Source organism: Pithys albifrons, chromosome 6 (genome assembly GCF_047495875.1).
Source record: "Pithys albifrons albifrons isolate INPA30051 chromosome 6, PitAlb_v1, whole genome shotgun sequence".
In the NCBI taxonomy this organism is placed as follows: domain Eukaryota; kingdom Metazoa; phylum Chordata; class Aves; order Passeriformes; family Thamnophilidae; genus Pithys; species Pithys albifrons.
The window spans coordinates 51,494,657-51,521,147 of NC_092463.1; the positions used below are offsets into that span (position 1 = coordinate 51,494,657).

The window sequence follows — 26,491 nt, forward strand, 5'->3', positions numbered from 1 at the left end:
TTGGATGTTGCAGCTGCCTCTTATTCAGACTAAGCAGATTAGTGTTCCTTTGGTTAGAGATGGATGAAACATTGACAAATGGTTGTCCCAGGGCTAAACTATGTGGCTAGTGAGACGGAGATGTAATTGGGAACAATTTAATGTGATGTGTATGTGAAGGGGAAAGCAGCACAAACATCATGGAACTGGTTTGCACCAGGAGCTGCTGGTCTTTGAGGATCCCAGTAGGAAAGTCACTGTAAAGTGTAATTTAAGCTGCTGTTTATTACAACCAGCACAATGAGGAAAGAGAGGATAGAACAGATAATCCTATACCCCTATAGATGCTGGGAACCCTCAGCTGTGCAGCATTAAGTGGGCACAGCACACTTCACAGAACCCATCCCTAGAAAAGGGTTTCCCATGTCAGTTGTTACGGGATTTCCTTACAAGACAATGATTCTGTGCAATACTTCTATTCACAAACAGAAAGGGTGTTGACATGGGAAACTCTTGCTGCACCTTTGGATAAAGGCAAGGACTCACAGATGGTACAATTGCTGGTACCAAATGGGAACTGCCTGCAGTGTCCTGGTACAATGGGCTGCAAAGTTTGTCCTGTGGCCAAGGGAGACAAAAGAGGTCTGAAGCACAGCACAGGTCTCCATCTGATTTTTATGTGGGTCACTAACTCCTCCAACTACAGTGCTCTTCTGGCCAGGAGCACCACAGGAACCCAGCAGAGAAGGAGGCCAGAGACACGACTGCCAGGACAAAAACTCTAAAATGCAATCTGAAAAGAAGGTGTATTTGGACAGACACTGGAAAGAAACCTGGAGCTGGAGAGCGATGGAGATTTCTTCTACCAATGTTCTGTTCTGTGTTCAAAATTTGAGCAGCATTGGCTTATTGGTTGTTAATACTGGAATGGCACTAGAAATGATTGATATCTCAATAAATGACAGCCTGAAAAAATCCTGATGGCTCAGATCACAAGGGTAATAAGAACTCTGGTAATTTTTTTAATCTGTATAATTAAAGAGTTATGCCTGTGATGCTTCTCCAGGAACATTTTGTGTCAGCCTTCCAAGATTCCACTTTGCTTTTGTTGAAACCACCTGCAAGAGCTTTTGTTGACCTTAATGATACCAGGTCAAGATTTTTCCAATACAGAGTGCTTAGATGCTAAAATGGTGTGGCTTATTTACAACCACACAGAAAATGTCATGGCCAGCAATGTATTTCTGCCTAATTTTTGTTAATTCATTTATATTGTAGCTTCTAAACTGACTCTTTTTCGCGTCTCTCCTATGCTTCATTAAGTGTTTCATATTTTTTAGAACTTCAGTGTGGTAAGAGTGATGAATAAAATACCAGTAGGCATAAACTGAATTCTTTGCTTAAGTATTATACCCAGAGTGGACAGAATATAAAGTTATTCCCTCTGGAACTCTTTAACAAGTACTTTACTAATCATATTGTTACTTTTAAATGCCCATGGCAACTTTTAATTTGATCTTATGAAAGGCTCATTGTCTAAACTTTGTATAAAATCCCACATGCAATACTTTTGGGCATACCCAAAGCATTACGTTCTTTTGAAGCCATTGTGAAGGTCAAAACGAAATATTTGGTGTTTGGTATGTCAGGAAGGTTGGAGTTGACAACAGGGATCTGCCCGTGCCGGCTAAGTAGTTTCAGAAGTTAAAGTAAGCAAAGTTCTGTGAAGTGGAACACGTTGTTACAAAGCACCGGGGTGGGCAAGTGGCGAAAGTGTTTGTCGCTGCAGCCAAGCCCGGTGCGCTGGGGGCTCCCGCAGCGCCACTGCCCGGCCCTTGCCCCACTCCGGGCGGCTCAGGAAGCCCATTGTGTCGGCGGCGCAGCTGCAGCTCCCCCGCCCGCGACGGACATCTCTGGTGCGCTGAGCAAGTTCCCAGTCATGCCGGGCATTCCTGGGAAGATCGGGCGATAAGGAGAGGAAATGACGGAGAATCACCCCAGCGCCACCCGGTCCCCGCGGCCGAGGGGCGCGGCCGCTCCGGCGGGGCAGGACCCCCGAGCGGGGCGGGCCCGGGGCGGGGCGGGCGCAGGTGAGGCGGTGCCGGGGCCGGTCCGAGCGCAGCGCCCGCCCCAAGCCCGGCGGAAGTGAGCGCACGGGGCGGGGGGAGCTGCGGCGGCCCGGAGCGCTCCCGGCGGGAGCGGCGGGACGAGGGGAAATGGCCGAGGTAGGCGCGGGCAGCCGGGGGCTCTGCGCCGTTCCTGTCCCGCCCTGCAGGGCTCCGCTTTGCTCGCCACCCGCTGTCCCTCGCGTCGCCCTCTCCCCCGGGTTCGCCCGCCGGGACCCTCGGCCTCCGAGCGCTCTCGCTGCCGGCCCGGCCCCGGCCCCGTCCCCGGGGGCGGCCGGCGCTCCCCTGGCGGGGCGGCACCTGGGGGGCTGCGGGGCCCGGGCTCGGGGGCCGCGCTGTCCGCACGGCCCGACCCCGCCCCGCCTGTCGGGGTCCGGCGGTGCTGCCCGCGGGCAGCGCTTCCAGCGGGGAGCGGCGCCGCTTGGGACGCGGAGCCGTGCGGAGGACCTTCCCGCGCCCCGCAGGTGCCCGAGGCGGTGTTTGGACCCGGGGGTGAAGTCCCCGCGTTGGGAGGGAGCTTGGGAAGGCTCCCCCTGCGTAGGGGGCACCTTAGCGGTCGCTGCAGAGACTCACCAGGTTTACATTTCCTTTTTGTTCATCTCCATGTTGGCTTTTTAGTGGGTTAACTCGCCGTGTATTGGTGCGTTACTGTGGCTTCAGAGAAGTTGGATGTTTACAAAGCTGATCCTTAACAGCTCTGCTGTTTCCTCCGGGAGCTTTTCCGGTATTACTAGTGATACATGGAAGTGTGTGACTGGCTTACTGTTCTTGACTCGATCGAGTTTATTATTCTGTATTAACACAATAAAAAAGGTATACCTGCACCTTTGTTAGCACAAGTAACCTCCCACTCCAAGCTATGCTGTTGCTGGGGAAGGGATGTGGGATAAGATGCACTGAAAAGAGTTTGGATGTAAAGAAAGAAGGTCTTCCTAGTCATAGTATTCCTGAGGAAAAGTGGGATGCTAGATCATAGCACAAAGTGATTTGGGGTAGAGGGAAGATAAAGAGGTTTTAAATAACAAACTTGAATGTTTACTGCAGATCTCTTTCCAAAGGGAACTGAAAATTCAAGAAAAAATGTGTGATGCTTGTACAAGATATTGTGCAACATTTGCTTAGAATATAAACTGTTTTCAGGAGTGGTAGTGGTGAATGATTTATGAAGAATCCAAAGGGGAAGCAGAAATGGGGCAGGGGAAATGAAATCAGACAGGCAAAAAGTATTTCTTTAGTGATCTTTGTTGTCTTTGAAGGCAATTTTGCCCCTCCCTTCATTCCCTCAACACTGAGAGTGGGCCCGGAAAAAACTTTGTAATGCATCTAGGAGAAGGAAAAGTTGCTTACGTTGGCATCACTTAAATTGGAGGTCACTTAGTACATGGAATGGGGGGAAAGGGACTATAATTCCCACCAAGTTCTGTTGTTTGTTTTTTGGGGTTGTGTTTTTTTCCTAAAAGCAGGTTGAAGCAAAGCTGGTAAGAATAAATGGGCCATAAAAGAAAGTTGCATGGAAGATAAAGGCAGGGGGAGAAAACACAGGGAGAAGTGACAAACACTTGAGTGGCCTTTTGAGGAGGGGACCACAAACCAGGCAAGCAATAGGTTATTTCAAGTCCCCTCTTCTCAAGTGATGCGCTGTATTCAAACGTTCTTTTACATTCACATTTCTTTTAGATTCTCTTACATCTCTTAAAGGTGATTGTTTATAAAAATGCATAGATTTCAAAAAATATTTAAGATTTTTATTGATTTAATAAAATAAATTTGTCCTACTTAATGACAATGCAACAGTAGTCCTGATTTAGATAACTTGAGGTTCCTCTTTCCCTTGGGTTGTTGTTATCATTAAGAACCAAACATAAAGGTTGATCAGTACAGGTAATTAGTGTATTTAAATTGATGATTTAGTTATTTTTATCTGATTTGAGTAGCACTCTGTGTCGTAACAAAGATAATTGAGTGCCTTAAATGGAAAATGATGCATTTCAAAATACCAAGTACAAAAAACCAATTTTCTGAGTTTACATTCCTTTGTTTCTTACTTCTCAGACTAAGTTGAAACTGGTGATATTTCTTATCCAGTGCTGCTATTAAATCTCTGTCTAGCTGGAGAAACTTGGATGAAATTGTTGTTTATGAAACAAAAATACTGAGATGATGTTTTGGAGCTTTTTTGTTGTTTTAGACTTTTATGTGGGATCAAAACCAGACCAGTATGGGGTTATTTAGGAAAATGAATGCTAGATTTGACTTTTATTCAAGCAGGATTGCAAGGATTGCATGTTGTTTGCCTTTAAACTCTTAAACAATCTCAAGCCTGACTTATGTGAGCTTTAAAAATTGCAGTAAATTAGGAGTGGTAGGTAGGCCAGTGTAAGTGTAACACTAACATGACTAGAATTCATAAAATATAGTATGTATTTTAAAGTCAGCCTTAATCGCATTCAAATGATGATCTTCCATTTTTTTATTTTGGAAGTATTGTCTTTCAGGGTCTGCAGTCAGTGTGGGAATTACTTGGTATTTATTTATTTTTAGAGTAACACATTGTTTGCTTTGTGGAAGCAGAATTGTAAACATATTGGTCTATTTTAAGTAGAAGATGTGAATGTATAATTAGTTACCAGAACCAGAGTTCAGTTTTTATCAACAGTGGTCAATAAAATCAGTCATCTAACACAGAGTCATCCAGCCCCTTTGTATGCGAGGAGGTCACTGTGATGTCAGTTTCTGCAGAAGAAAGATGAAGTTGTTTCCAGACTGGACATGGAAGGGATGGAGGAAATGTTTAAAAGCATGCCAGTAACCATAAAGCTGACTCAAGCTATAGAAGTTTTAGAATTAAATGCTTTCCTCAAAGTTCACATTGAAAAAAGTTATGAGAAATGTTACTTTGATTTGTACCTTAGAAATGCAACCTAAAATTGTTTTCTTAGATTAGATTTACTTTGTTGCAAGTAATGGTCAATCCAGAGTGCTTTCATGAAAGAAATTGAAATAGAAGGTCAGCATGTTTCATGTAACTTGTGATTTGAAGTTAAAACAAAACATCACTTAAAAAAACCCCAACCACAACCTGGAAACTTGTGGTATGTAATGTATGAGGGCCTTATGGTATTTGTGCTAAGAGCATATCAGTGGTTCACATTTGGAGGTTGGTCAATGCATGAGGACCTAGAGAAAAAATTTAGTTTGTAGTTTCAATATTGTAGTTGATGTTTTAGAACACCCACTAGGTCATCAATAGGTGATGTGACCTCTTGCTTAGATTGTAGTGACAGTGAAGAGCAGAGCGTGGTGACGGTGCTGAGTTAGGAGGCAAGTGCTGGAAGTTTAGATAACTTCAGCATGTAGCTGGAAAAATATGTGGATGAAAAAGTTCATCAGTTTTAGTCTTAGAGAAGTTACCTCAAGATTCAGGAAGTACTTGAGTGGCAAATTAGTGGAGACTAGAAGGGTATTTTGAGGAAGTGTCATTACATGCCTGGTTGAGGTTTTTGCCATTTGCATTTCTGAAGCCACCCTTAAAGACAAGATAAGGATGAGATGAACCTTTGGTCAGACTGAGTGTTGCCACCCTATTCAGATTTCTACCTGTGCATTATTAAAACAAACAAACAAATAAAATCCTGTAATCAGTGAATCAATATATGTAATAAGCATTTAGTATTTTCTAATGGATAAAGCAAAAGTTACTTGCAAACCGTGTGTTCTGTCAATTAATAATCGGCAATTCTGCTTAATACTTCTATGAGTACGAGGCTTGTTGACTAACAAGCATATGCTGATTATAACTGAAACTGTTCAAGTTTCCTGCCTGAGGGGAAACTCATCTGCTGAAGCAAGTGGTGGAAATAATTTGGCTACTGCAGCAGAATTGCATTTGGTTAGACTGGTAGGGTGATACAGTGATACGAAATTAAACGTGGCCCAGAGCTGTGGTGTCAATGATTCCTCTCAGTGCCTGTTTTTGGATGTGTTTTGTTGAAGATGTATGTTATGTGCTGCTGCACAGGCAGTAAAATAGGGTCTTTGTGGGGGAGTGTTGTTTTCATCTCCCTGTGTTCACAGGCACTGTACTTTGCATCATGAACTTCCTGCATTTTGTGACATTTTGAATGTTTTGTGACATTAGGAGCATGTCTGCAGGGCTTATTTCAGGCATATAACTTAAGAAAAACTGGAGTTTTAATGTGGTCCTGGGTCTACACTGTAGAATGTTATAAACTACATGAAAGGTGTTTGGGCATCTCTGTTGGGGTAATTAAAGCAGAGATCACAAATGTTTCTTTCCTCTTTTCTCTATTCTCTCTGCATTAGACACTTTCTATAGTTTTGATAAAATTGGATATGTAGTTTAGAATGTTGTCTGTCTTCTGCTTAATGTTGCTGGGATAGGGATTAATGGCAGTACTAGTATAGCAAGATGTTCCAGGTAATTTGCCATGTTCTACTGGGGTCAGACCAGCACTGCATGACTAACTAAAGCTTGTCTGTGATGTTGCTGCCCGGGTAAAGTCCTGAGCATCCCATCACCTTCTCATAACTGACACTGCTTTGAGCAGCTAATGAAGCTAGAGACCCCCTGCCAGGCCCCTCCCAATCTTAATTGTTCCATCAAAGTGGTATTCCAGAACCATGTTACTTTGCAAATCAGGGATTACTGCACCAATTATTCAGCGGGGTAATAATAATATTTTGGGCAATGGTATTAAAGAATAGGAAAAACAAACCTCTAAACCAGTAGCTAATGTTGATTCTGTATGAAATATTTGGTGTTGCATGAGTGTTTTCAAGTACGCTTTGAAAAGATGGATTGATGGAAAAAATAGTGAAGTTTCAGGGTGACACAGAGAAAAGCACAACTTCAAAGGTGTCTGTAAAGCAAGAGAACTAGTAATAAGTTTTTAAAAGCAAACTTCTGAAACAAGAAGAGTGCAATTGAGGAAAGCATTATTCTGTAAGGAGAAACATTGCAACAGAACTAGAATTCTTAGCCTTTGTCAAACAATGCTGGTAATAAGCTTGGCTGTAAGGCATGGAAAAAAGAAATCTTAGCCAAGTACATCAGAATGAAACAGCCTGGGATGCCATCAGTTTGGTTATTGCTTTATTTCTGGTACCTGCCTCAAGACAATACTGGGCTGGAACAGAATAGTGGGTATGCTGTTAAAGAGCTGAGAACAGAATAGGGAGAAATACAGGCAGGCAAAGGCTGGTGAGTAGTTCTACAGCTGATGAAACCGATGCCACGTTTCCTGTTGATTTGTGTCTTCACCTGATTGGCTTTAAGGACTTCTTGCCATGATTCAAGTATTTTTATAAAGATTATCCTGGTAATAAATCTGCAGTGTCCAGTAATATGAGCTCATGCTACGGTTTTCTTTTAGCTGTGACACCCAGTGCTCTTGGCAGGGTCTGGTTGCTTGTTTTTGTGAAACTTACATGAAATTTAATTATCTTTTAGACCCCCATCCCTTTAGCAAACTGAAACAAGATGGTGATGGGGTTCAGCATCTGAGGGGAGGAGTATAATAGCACAGAAATGCTGAATAAGCTTGCAAACCTGCTGTAGCAAATCTGTGTGTATCCACATCTACTGATGGAATGGCTTGCAGTGGCCAGTGGTGCAAACCACTGGTTCCAGAAGGGGAGGTAGGACTTTGTGGCAATGGAAAACAGATGATCTGTAGGTAGCTGTAGCTGCCTGTACTGAGGTTTGGCTGGAAGATCATGACAGATGCTTCTTGGAACATTGATCAAAACCTCCAGATTCTACAGTTACGAAGTATGCCATATCTAATAACAGTCCTCTGCACAGTGTCCTGGATGAAATTTGATTTCAGTAGAAGAATTCATAAGGTTTTATAAGCACTGAAACAGTTGGGGCTGGATTTTTCAAGGGATTTATTGCTGATGTTGAAAGACCTTGTAGGCTGAGGCTTCCTGTTCTAGTACTAGAAACATCCTATTCTTGCCTAGCCCTCAAGATCAAAGGTTTTATGATGAAATTGTACTTTTTAGACGTAAATGAAATTTCTAAATCAAAGTTGAGATGCAGTTTCTTGTTTGGTATTTATGAGCTAAATAATTAGAGTAAAACAATTGAAATGAATGTTGGTTCAGGGTTTGTGCTCAATTGAAAATTCCACCTCTATTTAAGTTAGAGAAATTGAATTTCAAAATTCTGTAGATGTGACCTGAAACAAAATGGATTCAATCTTTTGATTAACTGTGTTAATCTCATGTGTAAGGGGGTACTTTCTAGTTTTGCTAAAATGACTGGATTAAAGAGGCTACAAGGTTTTTAGTGGAAAAGGTAGCATGTTAGAATTATACAGCTTCAACACTGACCTTTCAGAACTGCTTGTGTACATGTTATTGGGAAACTTCCAATTTAAACCTAACAGTATTTTAAAAAAGTCACAGCCTTACTTCAGGAGGTCATGCCATGAGTATCAGTTTTTTCTCTGTAGCAATCTGAATGCATCTGCCAGAGAGAGCTTTTATCATCAAAGTGCTTGTGATTTTTATTTTTTCTTGCTAAGGAGTTTTCCTGCTGTGGCAAATGTCTCGCTATGAATTCCTTTGCAGATGATCAGTACTTTCCACAGTATATTACTGCTGTCATAGTTTGCTAAGTTTCCCCTACTATCCCATAAAACTGCTGCTGTCTCTGGTATGCAGGCAAGATTTGTTAATTCTTAAGTGAGTTCTCACTCCATGTTAGGCAAATGCCTCAATTTTTTTTTTTTTAAGTAACAGCAAAAGAACTTCAAAGTTACTGTAAAAATTGCATTTGTTTTGAGGAAGCTCTGGCTACTCTATGCCAGGGCATTACTTGATAAGGAATGCAGGAAATGGCCTGACTTGTTATCGTTGCTTCTGTATTTAGTGCCTGGACTCCAGGGAATTCATGTGCACTGATTTGTGATAAAGTACTTCTCGTGAATAAATTACTAAATAATATGTTCTGTGCCTGTGACTAGAACAAATTATAAATAGAATATTACAAGCCAGGAGTTTTTTTTGAGAAGAAAATTGTGCAACTCATCTTAAGTAAAGAAGAATGTTAACATGTACATGAGCAGATGGTGAGAACACCTCTGCTTAAGGAAACTGGATTTATGTCCAACAAAGTCATCCCTTACTCATTAAGATAGGAAACTAGTTTACATTTTGGGAGTCTTTGTCCTGGTAGAGATGGAATGTCCTGTATTGGTTCCCCTGAAGTTTCTTACCACAAACCTGTAAATTCATTACTGGGAAAAAAGTTCTTCCTGGTTCCATTTTATGTATTTGCTAGATTAGCATATTGCAATTTCTTTTTAATATAAGCCACTGTAAATGAAAATTTGGTTTAAAATTTATTATGGTTCCATATAGAGTCTTTGATCTGAAGAAGGTGGTCAGGCATCTTGTAGCTTCTTGGGTTTTGATATTAATGAAGTTTTGTTGCTGCCTTTTTTTTAAGAACATTTTGTTCCTTTGCAGTAACAAATGATGTGCAATACTCAGATAAAATTACAGGTACTTGAGTGATAAAATTAACTTCAAACACGTTTATTTAAAATTGTCTCCAAGGAAGGGTTGCTCTTATGGAAACTGCCGGACTGGAGCCAAAGGGGGCTGCAGACTCATGTCTGATCATAACTGGTCGAATAGTTAACAAAGAATTTGCTTAAAGTTAGTGAAGTCTTACTGCAAGAGACAGATTACCCTTCATCAAGGCTGCAGGTGAATTGTGTGATTGAGATTTTAGACTTACTTTTAAACAAAGCAGGCAGTATTGGTGAGGTACTCCTAGGGCAGTGTAAATATGATGACTTCATACAAAGTATGAATGTGTCTGTTTAATTTCAAATTTAGGGGAGAAATAAGTGGTGTAGGAGATTGTTTTATCACTTCTGAATTTCTGTTATAGTCTCTTGAATTGCTTCTAGCTTTCCTTTAAAAAAAATGAAATGTTTCTCACATTCCTTGAGTGCTTGGCAAGAGTTGTGCTCTTGAGGGTGAGTAGATTGACAGGTGAAAACTGATTATTACTGTTACTTAAAATAGTGTGCAGCAGTTGAGAACAATCCTGACTCTGTGAGGATTACTTCTAGGTCTTCCAATGACCTCCAGATGTTGCAAACTTCTGGTGAGTTTCTGTGGCATGGTCAGTAATGGTTCAGGCTTCTGCAGTTTGAATTGAAACATAAGTCTTCTGAGTGTTTGAGAGGAGTTCGTTCCCTGCTGATAGATGGTCCTAATGGAATTTGCCCTTCTCTTTGTAAATGCTGAAGAAGTTTAAATTCTGCTCACTCTCTGCCTTTGAACTTTGTGAGAGCTTCAAAGTGAAGCTGAACTTAGATGAAAATGAGAAGTGGTGCGGTGTAGTTAGCATTTAAAAGAAGGTCTATTTGTATTGTGGTCATGCTTATGCCTAGGGAGTTTTTCTTCTTACAATGTGTTATGTGGATTTACTGCTTAAAACTGACATGCAAGATAAAGTTTTGCCAAAACTATTGCAATTTTATAATTTTTTAATCTTCAAACTGTTTGACAAAACTTCAGTCTGCTTGTAAAATCTGACAGAAACGTTCACACTGATTTGATTCTATAAGTTTCTCAAGAACAGGACTTAAATTCAGCAATCAAATTAAGTGTATGCATGCTGATGAGGCTTACAAAAATAAAAAAAAAAATTAATTTTTCCAATAATCACTAATAATAATAATCTCCTGTCTTGAAAGCTGGAAGCCACTGACAGAAATACAGCACAGTAATGTGAAATTATAAAACAAACAAGCAGTTATTGAGTGATTGGGATTCTCTGTATGTTATGAATCAATGTGCTGTGGTAGCTGTGCACCACCATGTTCCTGAGTGCTAAGGAGTGTATGTTTATCTGCAGTTGTGACCTTGTGGAACGGTGACTCCTTGTGAGTAGGAGGCTACTGGGCAATATGGGGATCAAAGCTGTTGGTTTCATCACAAAAATAAGGCTTCCTATTCTTTTAAAGACTTGTTGTAATTGTCAAGCAGCACCAGAACGCACTGATAATCCTCACAGCTGTAGTCCAAACAGTTCTGAACAGTCTCAGAAATTATGATCCTATTTAGTTTTTTTAATAAAATTCAGGAAAAAGTCCTGCTGTTATTTAGAATCCTTAGGCAACAGCAAGACTGTGAAAACTGCACTTGCCTCATGTTGCTGCTTCTTGGAAAAGCCAAATAGGAATTATTGAGAGGACTTAATAAGTCAAGGTGTCCTTGCATCTGAAAATCTGACGTAGCAATTTTAACCAGCCATAAGTTAATAAAGAGATTAAAGCCTGCTTGGCTTTCTAGGCAGTCTGAGAAGTTGGTATCAGGTATATTAGTTCTTGTTAGGATACTGTCTGTGGCTGGTGGGCTTAGACCATCTACAAAATATTCCGCACATCTTCAGGAGAAGGTTTAGTATGACAGTCCTGCTAATAGGCCACAGCTCTGCTATTAATGGGACCCGAGAGCTGCACTATTAAGGAGCTACTAAGGAACTCAGCAAAATAATTTGAAGGGTTTTTAAATGGATTCCCTGATTGGGCTCTACACTCAGTCCTGTAGACTTTGTCCTTATAGCAATATTTATGGCTGAATGTAAGTCAAACTGCAGCTTAGTATACTGTGCAGGAAAGGATCCGGTGTCTGCTTTTTATGGTAGACTTTGTGTTAAATATTTATATATTATCCTGTGGCATGGATACATACCTGTAGCCTCCAAAGCTCCTCCTTAAGACTTTATGCTCCAAGACTTTAGTTGTGTGGTTTTCAGGGTTTTATATCTTTGTTAGTCTGTCACAGCTTCAGTCTTTCTGAATTCACCCTCTTTGGTTTAAATCTCTCCTTGGGACCCGTAACATCACTTCTCTTTAATCTTGCTTTGCGAAAGTTTCACTTGAATTTGTCTTCAGACTTAGCTGAAATGTACGGAACCTCTTAGAAAAATTTCTGTCCTTCACACTATAAGCCGTTGAAATGAAGTAGATAAATCAAAAGCTTGGCCAGTCTTAAAGAATTTAGAGAATCTGTTATAGATCTGTTAAGAATCTTGGTGTCTATGTGGGAATCCCAGAGAAATAGCATCACTTTGTTTGAAGCACATACCTCTTTGAAAAAAACCCAACCCAAAATCCAAACCCTTCTAATGGATGTGAATAGCAAGGGAACATAAAAACTTTAGAGTTATCTACATTATTTGCTGCAGTGAACTTGTAATTTGTAGATCATTGCATGACTTAAACTCATGATGATTTGCATCTATAGGGCTTATCCAGTTCAGTGAAACTGTGTGTTAATGAGGATTGCTGATTATGTAAGCCTCCTAGCAGAAACTCATTATTCTTGATTTTTATCTTGCTACTTGATATGCATACGAGCTGCTGCTGGAAGACATCTTATCTCCCAGACTCAGCCCTGACCCGGCTGTGTGCAAAAGCTGTAGAATAAATAGAAGTAACAGTGAAAAATAACACAGTTCTTGTGATAATCTCTTACAAGATTATTTTAATAAAGAGACATAGATATTGTGGTGAATATGGGAAGACTTATCATAGTTGTAAGCACAAGGCTGGAATTGTAGAAATGTAAGGTATCATTTTCTTGCCTTAAGCAAAAGTGACCTTTCAGAGTTTCTTCCTTTACCTAGTAGTGAATGGCACTTCCTTTAAGGGGCTGTTAAAGAGATTACTCAATGAGCAGCTGTACTTAAACAGCTTATTTTGCTTGTCCAAGAAACAGCATTTCATAAGCATTATTTTGCTTGTTAAGAGGGTAAAGTACAATATTTTCCAAAGGAAGAGAGGTCCTCCAGTGTCATTATGACCACTATAATCATGGTACAGCACTTTGGAAGGTCTGTTTTTGTAATCTCTTGAAGTAAGCTGGAAGTTCTCTTGATAATGTGCTTTATCAGTGCTAGATATTTGTATAGTCTTTAGAATGATTTCTACTTCCAAGATTACACCTGCTTAATTGCTCAAATCTGAAAACCACTAGGGACATGAAGGTAGCTTTTCTGTGTCTTGGGTTTAGTGGTGCAAGAAGAAACCCAAGTACTTACTAGTATTTACCAGTAGGTAAAGTAAGAAAAAAAATGGGTTTTGCATAATTCAAAGACTGAATTTATTTGTGTGGCTTCTTTTTAAGTTTGACACCTCCTCCCCCAGAAAGGTAAAAATTAGTTTCTTTAAAATTTTACATCCCGGGTTTCTGAAGGACATGTGCAACCTTGTCAGTTGGTGATGTATGACTTAGTAGTTGTCCACACATGATTATTTCTGTGTTTCTAATGTTTTGTTTCTTTTTCAGATCTGCTAACTCTATTCTGAGGCCAAGGGTACACAACCAGTACGGGGGAAGTGTTGCTGCTTTAAATGGACATCTGCTCTTGCGGCATGGCAGAGATATCCAGCAGCAATGGGTTCAAACAGCGCTCGTCACCTTCTTTGTCAGCCACAAGGTCAAAAGATGTGGACAAAGAGGAGGCATTGCAGATGGAAGCTGAGGCATTAGCCAAGATGCAGAAGGAAAGAGGTGTAGCTGGTAATAAACAAACGTTTCATTCTTTAAGCAGCCCCAGACAAAAAGCACAGACTCATGACAAACAGGACCATGATCTCATGGTGTTTCCAGAGTCTGATGCCAAGAACATGGAAGATAAACTAAGAACCATTGACATAGAGAAGCTTACACATGCTGAACTAGAGAAACTGCTGCTGGATGACAACTTTGAATCTAGTAAAGTACCTGCATTACCAGCCAGCCCTATTTTGAGCCCATCTTTGTCTTCACAATTTTATATTGGGGCTGCAGGTCAGAGGAGACAATGGACCCCTGGGATACCAGCACCTGGGACATGCACTTTACCTCCTATTTACACCTCAGCTTCTTACACAAAACAGACTGGTGTTTTTCACAATGGATTCCATCCAAGTGTGTCATCCTATCCCTCTAGAGAGCCTATTTATCTTGGTCTTCCAAGACAGTCACAATACATTTCATACCCATTGGCAGCTACCACACCTTTCCATCCACAAGGAAGCCTACCTGTATATCCTCCAGTACTAACACCAGAAATGGCAAAAGTATTTGACAAAATTGCAAGCACTTCAGAATTTCTGAAAAACGGGAAGTCGAGCACAGACCTAGAAATGACTGCTATAAAGTCTGCAGTTTCTAACTTGCCAGCCCCAGAAAGCTGCGGGGATGTCAGTAAATTTGACTGGTTAGATTTAGATCCACTAAGTAAACCAAAAGTAGATAGTGCGGAGACTTTAAATAAGGCAGAGAATGATGGAGAGAGGGCTTCAACTATGACTGCTGAAGATCCATGGGAGGCTGTGCTGTTAGAAGAAAAGCTGTTAATAACTTGTCATCTGGAAAGAAAAGTTAATGGGAAATCTTCTGGAGCAACAGTCACAAGGAGCCAGTCCTTAAACATGCGAACAACTCAGCTTGCAAAGTTACAGGGCCAAACATCACAGGTGTGTAAATGGGTATCTTTAAATTGCAGTATAGTAGTAAAGACTAATCACAGTATTTAAAGACACTCTAAGGTCTGGATTTGTTTTGCTACTTCACTTGAGCAGTGTCCAAATACTCTGATGTTATGGCATATGTATCAGTGCTATTCAGAAAATTGAACATTACTAATGAATTATCTCCGAAAATAATTGTGTCCTTGTGTAATCTTTCCACATACACTGAGGAAATTGCTGGTTTTCAGCGTGCTCCAATAAGAAATGGAAATAATATTTAGAACTGTTAAGAATTTAAATAATATTGATAAATATTTAAATTTTATGAGCAATTTGCCTGATAGTGCAAAATAAAAAGATGGTGAGGTAAGCGGTGAAAACTTTATCTTGGGCAGCCTTTATCTTAGATTTTTAAAAAACAAAAATTTTTTTTTGCATAGTCAAAGATTTTTTTCTGCTTTCCTATGTCACTTGCAGCCTTTTACAGGACCGCTTTTGTAGGTTGAAAGCTTTCCTTCTGTGCAGGAAGGCTAGAGAACCTTTTGGTTATACTGTCTCAGGTGGTGGAATGCCTGTTGGGTCAGAAATGCTGCACTTCCCTTCTGGAAGAAGGGAAACCATCTTTGTTTGATGTTAGTCTTACAAGGCAGGGCAAAAAGGTTACTTGTGCTCTAGAATCAGGATCTCTTTAATGAAATATTCAAGACAAAACTCTCAACAGGGGCTTTAGTTGTGACACTCTTATATTTGGACATCGAGCACATGCAGTTTTTGTCAAAACTGAACTGTGCAACAGGTGATCAATACTGTTGTGATCTCATCTGGTTAATTGTGCCCCCAGAAGTGCATCCTATTATTGTAGATTATCTTTTCCTATATTTTAAATTTTTTCTGTGATAATTCCATCATAAAACAAGGCATTTTGTTTTAATATTAGTCAGCTCACTAGAAGGTGAATATGAATACTTCTGGGTTGGTGTTTTGGTTTTTTTGCTGGGTTTTGTTGTTGGTTTTGGTTTTGTTTTTTTGAGGGAGAGTAGAAAAGCTGAAGGGAGAAGACCAGTGGAAGAGCCAGCACCCTGACAAGGGTGATAATGGCAAAAAAACCCAACAGCTAGAGAGGGAGGAGCAAATGATTTGTTGGCCTTGGAGATTTTGGATTACAGCTGTTTTTAATCTTAGGTATTGTCTTTCTAGGTGTTTTTAATAGGTTAGGGACATATCATAGAAAACCCAACTGTTATCAGTCAAGGATATTTTCCAAATTACTCCTTAATTCTTCTCTCCCCACCCCCAAACTGGAGGAGTCTTTTTCTCAGAAATAGGAATATTTACTAGACTTTGGCTTAAAGGGCTGTCTGAATTTTCACTGAAGTGAAATTTTTGGCCCATCATTTGAAGGATTTCCTGTTTTTTCTGGGTTAGTTGTCAGTATTCTGGCAAAAGTTTAATAGAAGACTAGTGGAGAAGGACCAAAAAAAACCCCTACACCCAAAAAACCCCTGCTTTTATGGGATCACATTTTGAGCATTGCAATGGGCGTAGGTCTTGGGTCTGACTTAATTTTATTTTTTTCCCCACTCATTGTTGAGCTGTAATATATTAACTCAGTTATTCCTAGTATTTGAGAGGTGTGTAAATTTGGGTTCTACAGCAGTTTGCTTCTCAGTTTGCTATATCATCTGGTGAAGTGTTTGTCAGTGGTGTTTGGTGGGTTGTAACTGCTGATGGTAATGGCTCGACTGTGTTGGATCAGCGCTGCAGGGGTGGGGTCTGTAGAAAGTAGTATTTGACCGTTGCTGAATGAAATCTGGTTTTATAAATTCCAGGATTTTTTTCAAGAATGCAGGTTTTAACAGGGTCTTTCCTGCTGATAAGGTCTAGTCTCTTGCTATTTGCATGTCACGTATTAACTGATTAATAAATAAATAAAGCTCAAGCTCTGCCTTTGCTCTACTCTGTGGTCTTTTCCTCCTGCTGCATTTGATTTAAAGGCTGTTCCAGACCCTCCCTCACTGTCCTCATCAGTCATCTTGTTTTCGGCAGAATGCATTTGTAACTAGCTCTTTGCAAATGTTCTTCTTTCAAGATAGTTCAACAGGTATTTAAGATAAAAGAATCATTTTGATATTTGCCTCAGCGTGTTACAAAAGACAATGACTTTCTGTCAGCTTTCACTGCAAGCTCTGGGTGAGAACTCTTTCATGTCACATTTTTTTAGGATGCTTATGAGAATTCTAGTTCTCTATGAGAGAGCATAGTGTGCCATGTGCCTTGTGCAGCAGCGTGAATAAACCCTCATTACAGATAGGGACATCCTGCTTGATACACTTCTGTTGCATTTGCTTTATTCGCCACGGCATCACAGCAGCACATATCAATCCTGTAGTCAGTCAACAGATCTGGTTTTCTTAAGCCACCATTGTTTTCAAGCAAGTTCTTAGTTTATGGCAGATTCTGCAGTGAATGCCCACTTGAAGGTTTGAGATTTACTTTCTCCTCCACTCTGTGATTGACTAGTTTTGGCATCATACTCCAGTTCTAGTCTGTATTATGAAATCAGCTGATGATACAAGACTATAAATTAGCATGGTTGTTTCTAAGTTATTAAATATGATAATAAATAGATTTAAAGGTGAGTCTCTAAAATGGATATCCTTGCTACGTAACCTGGGACTTGTATCTTTTACCTATCCCATATTTCTACTTTATTTCCATGTTTAAATATTTTTCCACCCAATATAGTAGGAAGCTGAGTTATCTAGGCCCTATTTTTGGCAGCTCTCTTGTATTTTATCTTATTTACCCCAAGTATATGTGCTCTTTAAACTCTATTCTGGAGACTTGCATCTTAACTAGTCTTCATCATTCCCCTGCACCCTTTCTAAATAACTCAGTTTCACTGCCCCTTTAAACAAAACTATTAGTAAAAAATTCTAGTCATATATTTCAATTCTGTCAAAACCCATTTAGATTCTACCAATATGTGTGACTGTTTAATCCCAGTTTGTATCTATTTGATGTATCTGTTTGCATTCGAAGTATTTATACGTTCAGTATTCCCCTTTAAATATTTCAGTGTTTGTCACTCTCTTTTCTGAAAGCAGAGGCAAAAATCATAATTTGATCATATTTTATGTGTTGATTTCTCTTCCTTTCGTTCCACAGAGCTGAAGAGTCTTGTGACTTTATATACTCACAGGAGTTTTATTTAACTTGACTTTTGGTAATTTACTGAAGTCTGGGGTTTTTTGTCATTGTTCAGGGTAATTGTATTTACAGACCTCTTCTATTTTTGCAGTCTTTGCTGATATGAACTATTTATCTCATTTAGCCTGAAGTTGTTTCTTACAAGTTATTTCCTGTTTGTCTGATAGCTTTTGCACCTCTTAGAGTGGCTCATCTGGATGCTAAAGAAATTAAACTCCTACTTGTTGCTCAAAACCCGTTTGAGTCCAGTGAATTTTAAATAGAATTCTTAGTTTTTCTGTGCTTGTCATCGTGAAATTATTTTCCCCAAAATTATCACAAATTAGTATTGAAATTCAATTAAAAACCAAGCAAGTATTTAATGTTCTCAATTTTCCACCAGGAGGTCTTTTTCATCATTGCATATCTGTAATAATGTTAGGTTTCTCTCCTTAGCCAAATGTGACCCTGAGGTCAACCATGGGGAACCAAATCTTTTTTTAATTTGCTCATTAGATTAGAATTCATTGCTTACCCTGGCTAAACTTGCACATGTTCATATGCCTTGTAAGTCTCTAAACTTCATTGAATTTAACAGCAGAATAACCTGCAAATTTTTCTCTTAAGCTTTTGAAAGTGTCGTGGAGGGGCATAAAATGGAGATGTTGCATCACTGGTGTGAATCTTAAGTAATCCCCTTCTGTAGTGCTTTTATACTATGGGTGCACAGTGCTCAGTGTACTTATTTCCAGTATTCTTTAAAAGAGTTCCTAAGTAGAATGTAACATTTGTACAGGCAGCTCCTTGATTTGAAATGACTGAGTTTTGCATTGAATACTGACCAACGATTAGTTGAACCTTTATCCAAGGTGTTTACCTTTCCCTTGGTATGTTACCCTCCTGTTTCCTTGTGTGATATCTTTGTATTGTTATTGTGTAATTGCTTAGAGAGTACATGAGCTAGATGGAGTTGCATGGACTAGTCAGCAAGTCTTGTGCAGTTGCCCTCAAGTATTTTTATGTGACAGAACTTGTCAGAGATGTTAGACAAACCTCTTTAAATTTAAGGTGGTATACATGATCATGAAGCTCATTCCAAGTTTTGTGGCTTTGCAGCTTCCTGCTCTAATTACCTCCTGTGGTATTGCTAATGCCCAATTACACAGAATTTATGCTTTTGACTGATCACTGTTCAGGCAACCAATATTTTAGCTGAAATAACTAGGTTTAAATGCAATTCAAGTGGCAATTATAGGTTCTATCTCTTCCATGTTTATGGGATACTGCTTAAACAAGTGAATTTGAAGGGAAAAAGGTGCTAAAAGGAGAAGACCTGACAGTGCCTATCTCTCTACATGATTTGACCCTGTCTAATTTGATCATATTGTCTATACTCTAATGAAATTAGTTGCCTAGCTGACTTGGGGTTGAATGAATTGTAAAAGCATTGTAAAAGCTTTGGATGAAAAATGTAACTGATCAGAAGACTTTGTCCTCTGTGTGCAATGACTCTGGGTTGGATGTGCTCTCTTTTAGCAGCTGTTTTTTAGATTGGATAATTTAAAAATTGTGGTTTGCAGTTTTGGGAGCTGGTGGATGCCTATGGTGTAACAGATAGAACCAACAATAAATTGCTACCATGAGATTAGTCCTGAGTTTTATGTTGTGAATGTTCCCTCCATCCAGTGTGTAACTTCCTTCCAGTATAGAACTTGTGCTTTTCTGCTTTGTAGGAAAAGGTAATCGTGGGCACAATTGATGTGTTATGGCACTATCTGGAACTACACTGAAGGCTGAATTGGAAACGTGGAGGAAAAAACATTTGTCTGTCTTCCTCCTCTGGTTCAGCCAAATCTACGCAAATTGTAATGCAACAGGTGACTGCTGAGAGCTCAGGACTGTTATACTTGCAACTTAATCTTAACTGAAAATGATGCTGTAAATAAATCGCCTTCTGTCAAGGAGTCACTGGTCCAGTGAATCTTTTTTTCAGCTTAGTAATTTATAGGTTTTTCTCAATATAGAAGTAGACATAAAAGTAACCTTAGACTCATGAAAATTTATCATCTACACTTGGCTTTGCTGGCTACAGGAATATGTTTGCAGCTATTTAAATACTGTATTATCTTTGAGTTGCAGAAAGACAATGGGACCACTGGCACGCTGACAGAAAACGTGCTTCTCCAAGCAATTGAAGGGCAGAACCAAGAACTGTCAGCTTTTTCTCAAGCAGTTACGAAGTAAGACATTACTAAATATAAATAAGCTTTCAAAAGAATAAAATAAAAGCTAAATGACTCACTATCATTTAGCTTAACAGGGATAGTCCTACATTTTTTTGCTTGATGGGGCCGATTCCAGTATATGTCCTTTTTCCTTTTCGTATCCCAATTTTTCCTAGTTTTGTCCTTTTTTTTTTTAAGAATGCAACAAAATTGCCAAGATATTGAGTACTAAGATTTCTGAATTATCATATTGCCTCTTCATTATTTTGGTCCCATGACTCACTTTTTTCCTTGTTTTTATAATACTTTTTTATCCTCAAACTCTTTTTCTGTATTTCTTTCTATCTGTTTTTTAAATACAATTTCTTTTGCAAGAATTTCAAGTCTTTATTTTTTCCCTCTTAGCTGATGCTCCTTACTAAGTACTGTTACTGGCTCTCCAATTTTATTGCTTCCACAACTAGAACATTTTAACAAATAAAACCTTCAAACTTGTCCCTACTTTGATCAGGTGGTGAAGTTCCTTAAAGACCATACCAAAGAAGATGGGACTTGGTAACTCAGAATGCTCCTTCTGTGGCTTTTTTCTTACTGCCACAATTTCATGAGAGATTATTTTTCTTGATTTCTTCCTAGAGAAGACAAATTATAACTTTCAAGATCAAAATCCAAGTAATAATGGAGGAATTAGAGATCTTTGAATTTGAAGGATAGCAGCTATTTATTAATATGGGAATGTTCATGAAATGAAAAGCAAACTCTGTAAAACCAATGAGAATTCATTTACCCGTGAAACTTATTGATGAACAACCTCAAGACAAAGCTCATATAAAACAGGCTTGTTGCAACAGTTTCTAGTTTAATATAATTGTTGCCTTTTCCTTCAAGGCCCAGTGCTCAAAATACTGACGGCTTTTGGCTGGACAATTCTTGCTAGAGCGTTTTGGGTTTTTTTCCCCTTCTTGCTATTGTTAGGAATCAAGATGATGAAATAAATGGCCCTTATAGAGGAGTTCTGTTCTGAATCTCCCATAATATTACTTTAATATTAATAGAAGTTTCAGGTTAAATTATTTTATCCATGTTAAATGGCTGAAAATAAAAAGCAGCTATAAAAGTACTGTCTCTTCACTACTAGGTGAACATTTTATACTGTGTCCTAAATAAAAGCCTTTCCCTTAAATAAGACCTCTTTCTCAACTTCCACAACTTGGAATAATGACCTTGTGTATAGTATCTAAGTTTAGATTAGACTTCTTCAAATTGAAAAAGGTGAAGAGTTTTGCTCTTCTTTCTACACCAAAGAAATTATTTTTTTTAAATTAATTTTTAGCAAAAGCTGTGGATTACCTTTTTAAAAAATGTTTTAAAGCTTAGCTTCTGCAGAAGCTAGATATGTCCTGTAAGCCTTGACCTATTAAATACTTGAAGCTATGTGGAAAGCCTGCCTAATTATAAGCTAGGATTTTTTCCTGTCTAACTACCATTTGTATAATTATTGTGGGCAGTGTTCTGTTGAGAATAGAAAAATTAAATGGTGTTTGATACATACAGTTTGGGTAGAGAGCCAAAGGTAGTCTTTACTGTTCTGGCTTGTGGTTATTACCATGGTTTTTTAGCTTTAGTCTTGAACTTCTCCACTGCAATTTTTCATAAACCTTCTCTACTTTCAGATTGAGGACCAAGTTTCCTTACTCTAATCAGCAAACAAACCCAGGCTTTGTTCTGAGTCCAATCATGCTGCAAAGAAATATAAGTGGGGAGAGTGCCAGTATCAAGGTTTCTATAGAAATCGAAGAATTCCAGCAACCAGTAACTTTTACATGTGATGGTATGTTTCTGTTTTTTGAATTGAAGTTTGCTTGTTAAGACTTAGAATGGTGGGTTAAGACAGTAAACTGAGCCTCATGTTTTGTAATCCCTGGGTCTCAGGGGCATGGATTGTTTGTTGGAAATGTGGAAAAGGTAACTGAGTAAAGACCTAATTCTGGGTCAGTGCCTCCATCAGAAAATATTTAGAAGTTGACAAAGTGAAACATTTACTTTAAAAAAGGAAAGTCAAGCAAACCACAAGCACTATTCTATGCACAGCTGGATAGAATAAAAAAGTTTTTCAAGACTTTGACCTACTTTATAGTAATTGAGGGGATGACACCAGGCCTGAGATTCTTAACATTTAATTTTTTTATTTCAACACTCTGACATGTTTTTAAATAAATTTCTGTAGGCCATCTGAAAATTCAGACAAATTGTTGCTGGAAAATAAGAATAAATGCTAAAACTATCTATTATTTGACTTCAAGATATATGCTTATGAACACAAACACTAAAATAATACTGTCAAAATGTGCTGCAACTTGTTGTCGCAGTGTTCTGGGTAATCAGGAATATTGCTTTGGGGGGCACCTTTTAGGTTTGCCTTGTTGTTATGTAAATTTGTATTTTCTGTGCAGTCTTGACTTCAGAGCATTTATATTCAAGGCTGTAACTCTGCATGCTGTCAGCTTCTGGCAGTTTTTGGTGATAAAATAACTAATAATAAGTTACCTCAGGAGCAACTTTCTTTTTAGCCTCTATACAGTTGTAATCTCTTAGCATGTGTGAGCGTTCCCATTCCCAGACTGTGTTCCAGACCTGGCACTGGATCCATGTTGTGGTGTTTGCTTATCTTTGGTTCTTGATTTGTAGCAGTGGAGGTGCTTTAGAGCTAGTTATTCCCAAAAGGTATGGAGTTGCTGTATTACTCACATAAACTATCTGCTCTATTGGAAAATGAGCTCTCAATGCATCAGTGTTTTCATTCTGTATTAATTTGCTGGACCTCATATTTATTCTGCTGTGATGTAGTAATCTTTTGTTAAGAAATGAGGTGGATTATAAGTATATCCTAGGAAGGGTTTCTGCTCTTAATCCTTTAGATTACACTTTTCTAATATTACAGGCTTAATCCTTTCCTACAGAAGGCTTTGTTAGGGTAACTAAAATGTTAGGGCTTCAAGAGTTTATTTCTACTATTTTTGTGACTAGCTTGGAATATGTTTTGCATTCTAACCCCACATATCTTATTCTTTGCACTTCTACTCTCTTCCTTTTTTCTGATGCTGAAACTGGTCACAGTTAAACAACTTGTCTTCCATAGCTGGTGAAAGATGGGTATGTGACTAGTAATAGGCATATTCAAGTTATTATCTACCTTTAATTCCTTCTGCTCTTGGTCAAATTAAAATATCATGAAGTTAGAACTGCTTTACTTTACTGTGCCTTTCAATCTTGCTCGTAAGACACTGCAGCCTTTCAGTGCTCCGACAGGTCAACATGTAGAAAGGAGACAGGAGGCAAACAGGTGAACTTTAGAGATTATTTGCATTCATTTTCTGTTTGTTTATTAGATTTTACGTAGAAGTATGAGTCTATCTGAGCAATCATTGTGTGTCAGCAAGAAATTAATGTCTTTCAAGCAGGGCAGGGAAAAGGTGGTAACGTTATCTTTGCGTTACTTTACTGGGCTTTGCAGGGCCGGCAGACCTTTGCCAGTGCTGCCTGTGACTACAGCCTGTAAGCTGCCACTGCATCTTTTTCTCTTCAGTTACCATATTCTCTGTTGAAGGTAGTACAGCAGTTTCATTCTAGATTAATAATAGGTTGAAGAGTCTTAATGAGTTAAATCGTGTTTCTGAATTCATCGTTCCTATTGTTCCTGTCGTTCCTCACTCTTGAATTTCACATAGTTATTCTTCATATGCTATCAGATACCTCTGTGCTTGTAATAATTAATCATTTCTTAATGTTATGAAGCACATGTGTTATTTTGTGGAAAATACTGTGTCATTACCTCTGTGTCCACCATAGTAATAATATTTCTTTCTTAAAATAAAAAGATTTGAAAAAATTAGGAAGGTCCCTGGAGGAAGAAAAAAAATCCAGTCTGAAGGTACTGACAGAAAAATTAAGTTGCCTTTAAACAGTGTTTTTTATAGAAATTTGAGACAGTGATATTGTTTGCAAATGATTTTAAGGAGATAGTGGGGGAACTAGGTAGAGAGAGTTGGAGACCATTTTGTATTTAAACGTTTGTGCTATTAAGACATATCTATGTATTTTTCGTCAGTGACAGCTGGTGGGTGTGGAGGAATGGATTTTGGGTTTGACTGGGATTATTTCTTTTGTTCTGTATTTGCTGGATGGAAGAGAGATTATTTTCAAAAAAGCATTTGGAGCCTGATGTGAAAGTACTGGTTGCTCAGAGTTGCTTTTTGCACAGGCTTACTGATGCTTACTGATCCCTTCTCTGTACAAAACGGAAACTGCCCTAGACAAGTGGAAAGGAACAAGCAAAAAAGACTTTTCAGTAGGATGTGCCTCAGCTGCAGCTGATATTCAGTTCTTCAAAAGCAGAACAAGTAGAGGAGTTCCATCTCCAGCTCTTCAGATAAGGATTTTTAAACTTTAAGTGCCTCTGGGATCGCTTACCTTTTCAAAGTCCTTGCTAAATGTGGCCAATTTATAATTAAAAAAAAGGCTATCCTCAGTCCTGCAGACTGTGTTTGTACTTCTGGTCAAGTGACTACACTATATCCTAATTAAAAAATAATTTATTGACCTTTTACAAGGACAGGCAAGTTTCACGGGTTACCTTTCTTTGTAAGGAAGAGGTGAAGATCTCAAATTGCGACATTTAGGAGATAGTAGAAGCGTAAGAGTCTTTCCTACAAACATAAAACACAACTTCATTAGATAACTACAATTTGTGAGTGAACAATAGTTCATATCACTCGCTGGAGATTTATATTTAACTTTTAGATGTAATTTTTTTAAACAGTGAGTTCCCCTGTTGAGCTTATAATAATGCAGGCACTTTGCTGGGTGCATGATGACTTGAATGAAGTGGACATTGGCAGCTATATCCTGAAAGTCTGTGGCCAAGAAGAAGTTTTACAGAAGTAAGCAAACTCCTTTTCATTAATATTTAATTTCATGCTTTTTCATGACACAGTTACTGGAAAGTATGTATCTAGTAATTAAATGTGTGAAAGCAGAAATCTTAAAAATGTAGAAGAGTCATTCATTGCACAAAGATCAGAAGTCTTTCGAGTTGCTCCGGGATATAGCAAAGTAGTTTCTCACCACCTTCCTAAAAATGTGTTCTAATCTGCCATCTGTTGTTTGTAACACGACAGGGCTTTTTGCAGATGCAGATTTCTAGAGATGGATTTCTGTAGATGGATGTTACAGTTTTTAGCTGCTCTTCAAATCCAAGGAAAAAAATCTCCTGTTTTCTAATAATTGGGGCAGGGGAGTTGGGGGCTTGTAGTTTTTTGTTCGTTGGTTGGTTTGGTCTGATTTTGGTGTTTGTTTTTTTTAAACTAAGGGTTTACAAAACCCTGTTGGTTTTCTGGGTAAGATTATTTGGTTTATATGTTAGCCACTGTAGTTAAGAGCTTTAGCAAAAATATAGGTGTCTGTAATAGGGTATTAAAACTGCAGAAGTAAAAATCGAATCAAGTATGGTGTGGAGATGCATTCACCAGTTCCTTCCTTTGAGGCAACAGGTTGCCTTAAATATTTAATGTCAGTTATTTGAAATGCTCTGTGTATTTTTGTTGTGACTATAGCTTGCTTTTGTTTAACAGTAAGCACTGCATAGGAAGTCATGAATATATTCAGAACTGCCGGAAGTGGGACACAGAAATCAAACTGCAGCTCTTGACCCACAGTGTGATATGCAGTGATCTGGCACGAACAGTAAGTTCCTCCTAGTTTTCAAGAGGCTGGGAGTTTGCATCTGTTGGTGGATCTAAGGTGTAACCTTTTTGTGTTACTGATGAGTTAGTGGGTCTACTTGGTGTTGGAAATTGTGTCCTCTTATACCAAGAGGAAGTGAAATGCACAACTGAATTTTCACAAGGCAGGTAATACATATATGGATAATATCTCTTACTAGGCTAAGTATTATACCTGGAAAAAGTATGCCAGCATTTGGACTAATCTTGAGGCCTAAAAGAGCCACAAGAAATTTTGGAGTTAAATAAAAATTGAGAACATTTTTTGAGTTTAATTAAATCTATATCAGACCATCAAAGAGGAAGGGGGGAATATTTGGTATCTGCATAGTTAGGCACTTGATGGCTGTTTCTTCCCTCTTTCCCCATGCACACACATTTCATAGACTATTTTTAGTTATTTCTTTTCCCCTTTGAAGAGATCATCTTATGTCTTTCACCATCAACTCCATAGGTATGAGTAATTAATCTTCTAAAACAATATTACAAATTAGAGAAAGATGAGAACTGGACTTAAGAGCTAATATTTTATTGCAGGAAGATGATGACAGAACACCCATACATCTAACCAAACACCTCTACAAAGTTGAAAAGCCTTTCAGAGAACCTATTATAAGGTAATGTTTTGTGGTTATTTTAGTTACCAAGTGCTGATCACTGCTGAATTGCTGACCAAGGCTATG

General features: G+C 38.8%; 1 protein-coding gene across 2 annotated transcripts in view; it reads left to right on the forward strand.

Annotated features, from left to right (window-relative positions):
* Window positions 1-2,114: 2,114 nt before the first annotated feature.
* The window catches only part of PIK3C2A (phosphatidylinositol-4-phosphate 3-kinase catalytic subunit type 2 alpha), a 49,312-nt gene continuing 24,935 nt past the window's right edge, over window positions 2,115-26,491 (forward strand). The window contains exons 1-7 of one of the 2 annotated variants that reach the window (XM_071558885.1): window positions 2,115-2,204; window positions 13,446-14,620; window positions 19,937-20,043; window positions 21,702-21,859; window positions 24,848-24,968; window positions 25,659-25,770; window positions 26,346-26,425. In XM_071558885.1, the coding sequence (XP_071414986.1) occupies window positions 13,511-14,620; window positions 19,937-20,043; window positions 21,702-21,859; window positions 24,848-24,968; window positions 25,659-25,770; window positions 26,346-26,425 (1,688 nt within the window). In that variant the 5' untranslated portion in view covers window positions 2,115-2,204; window positions 13,446-13,510. The remainder of the gene's footprint in view (window positions 2,205-13,445; window positions 14,621-19,936; window positions 20,044-21,701; window positions 21,860-24,847; window positions 24,969-25,658; window positions 25,771-26,345; window positions 26,426-26,491) is intronic. The other variant, XM_071558886.1, reaches the window with a different exon arrangement.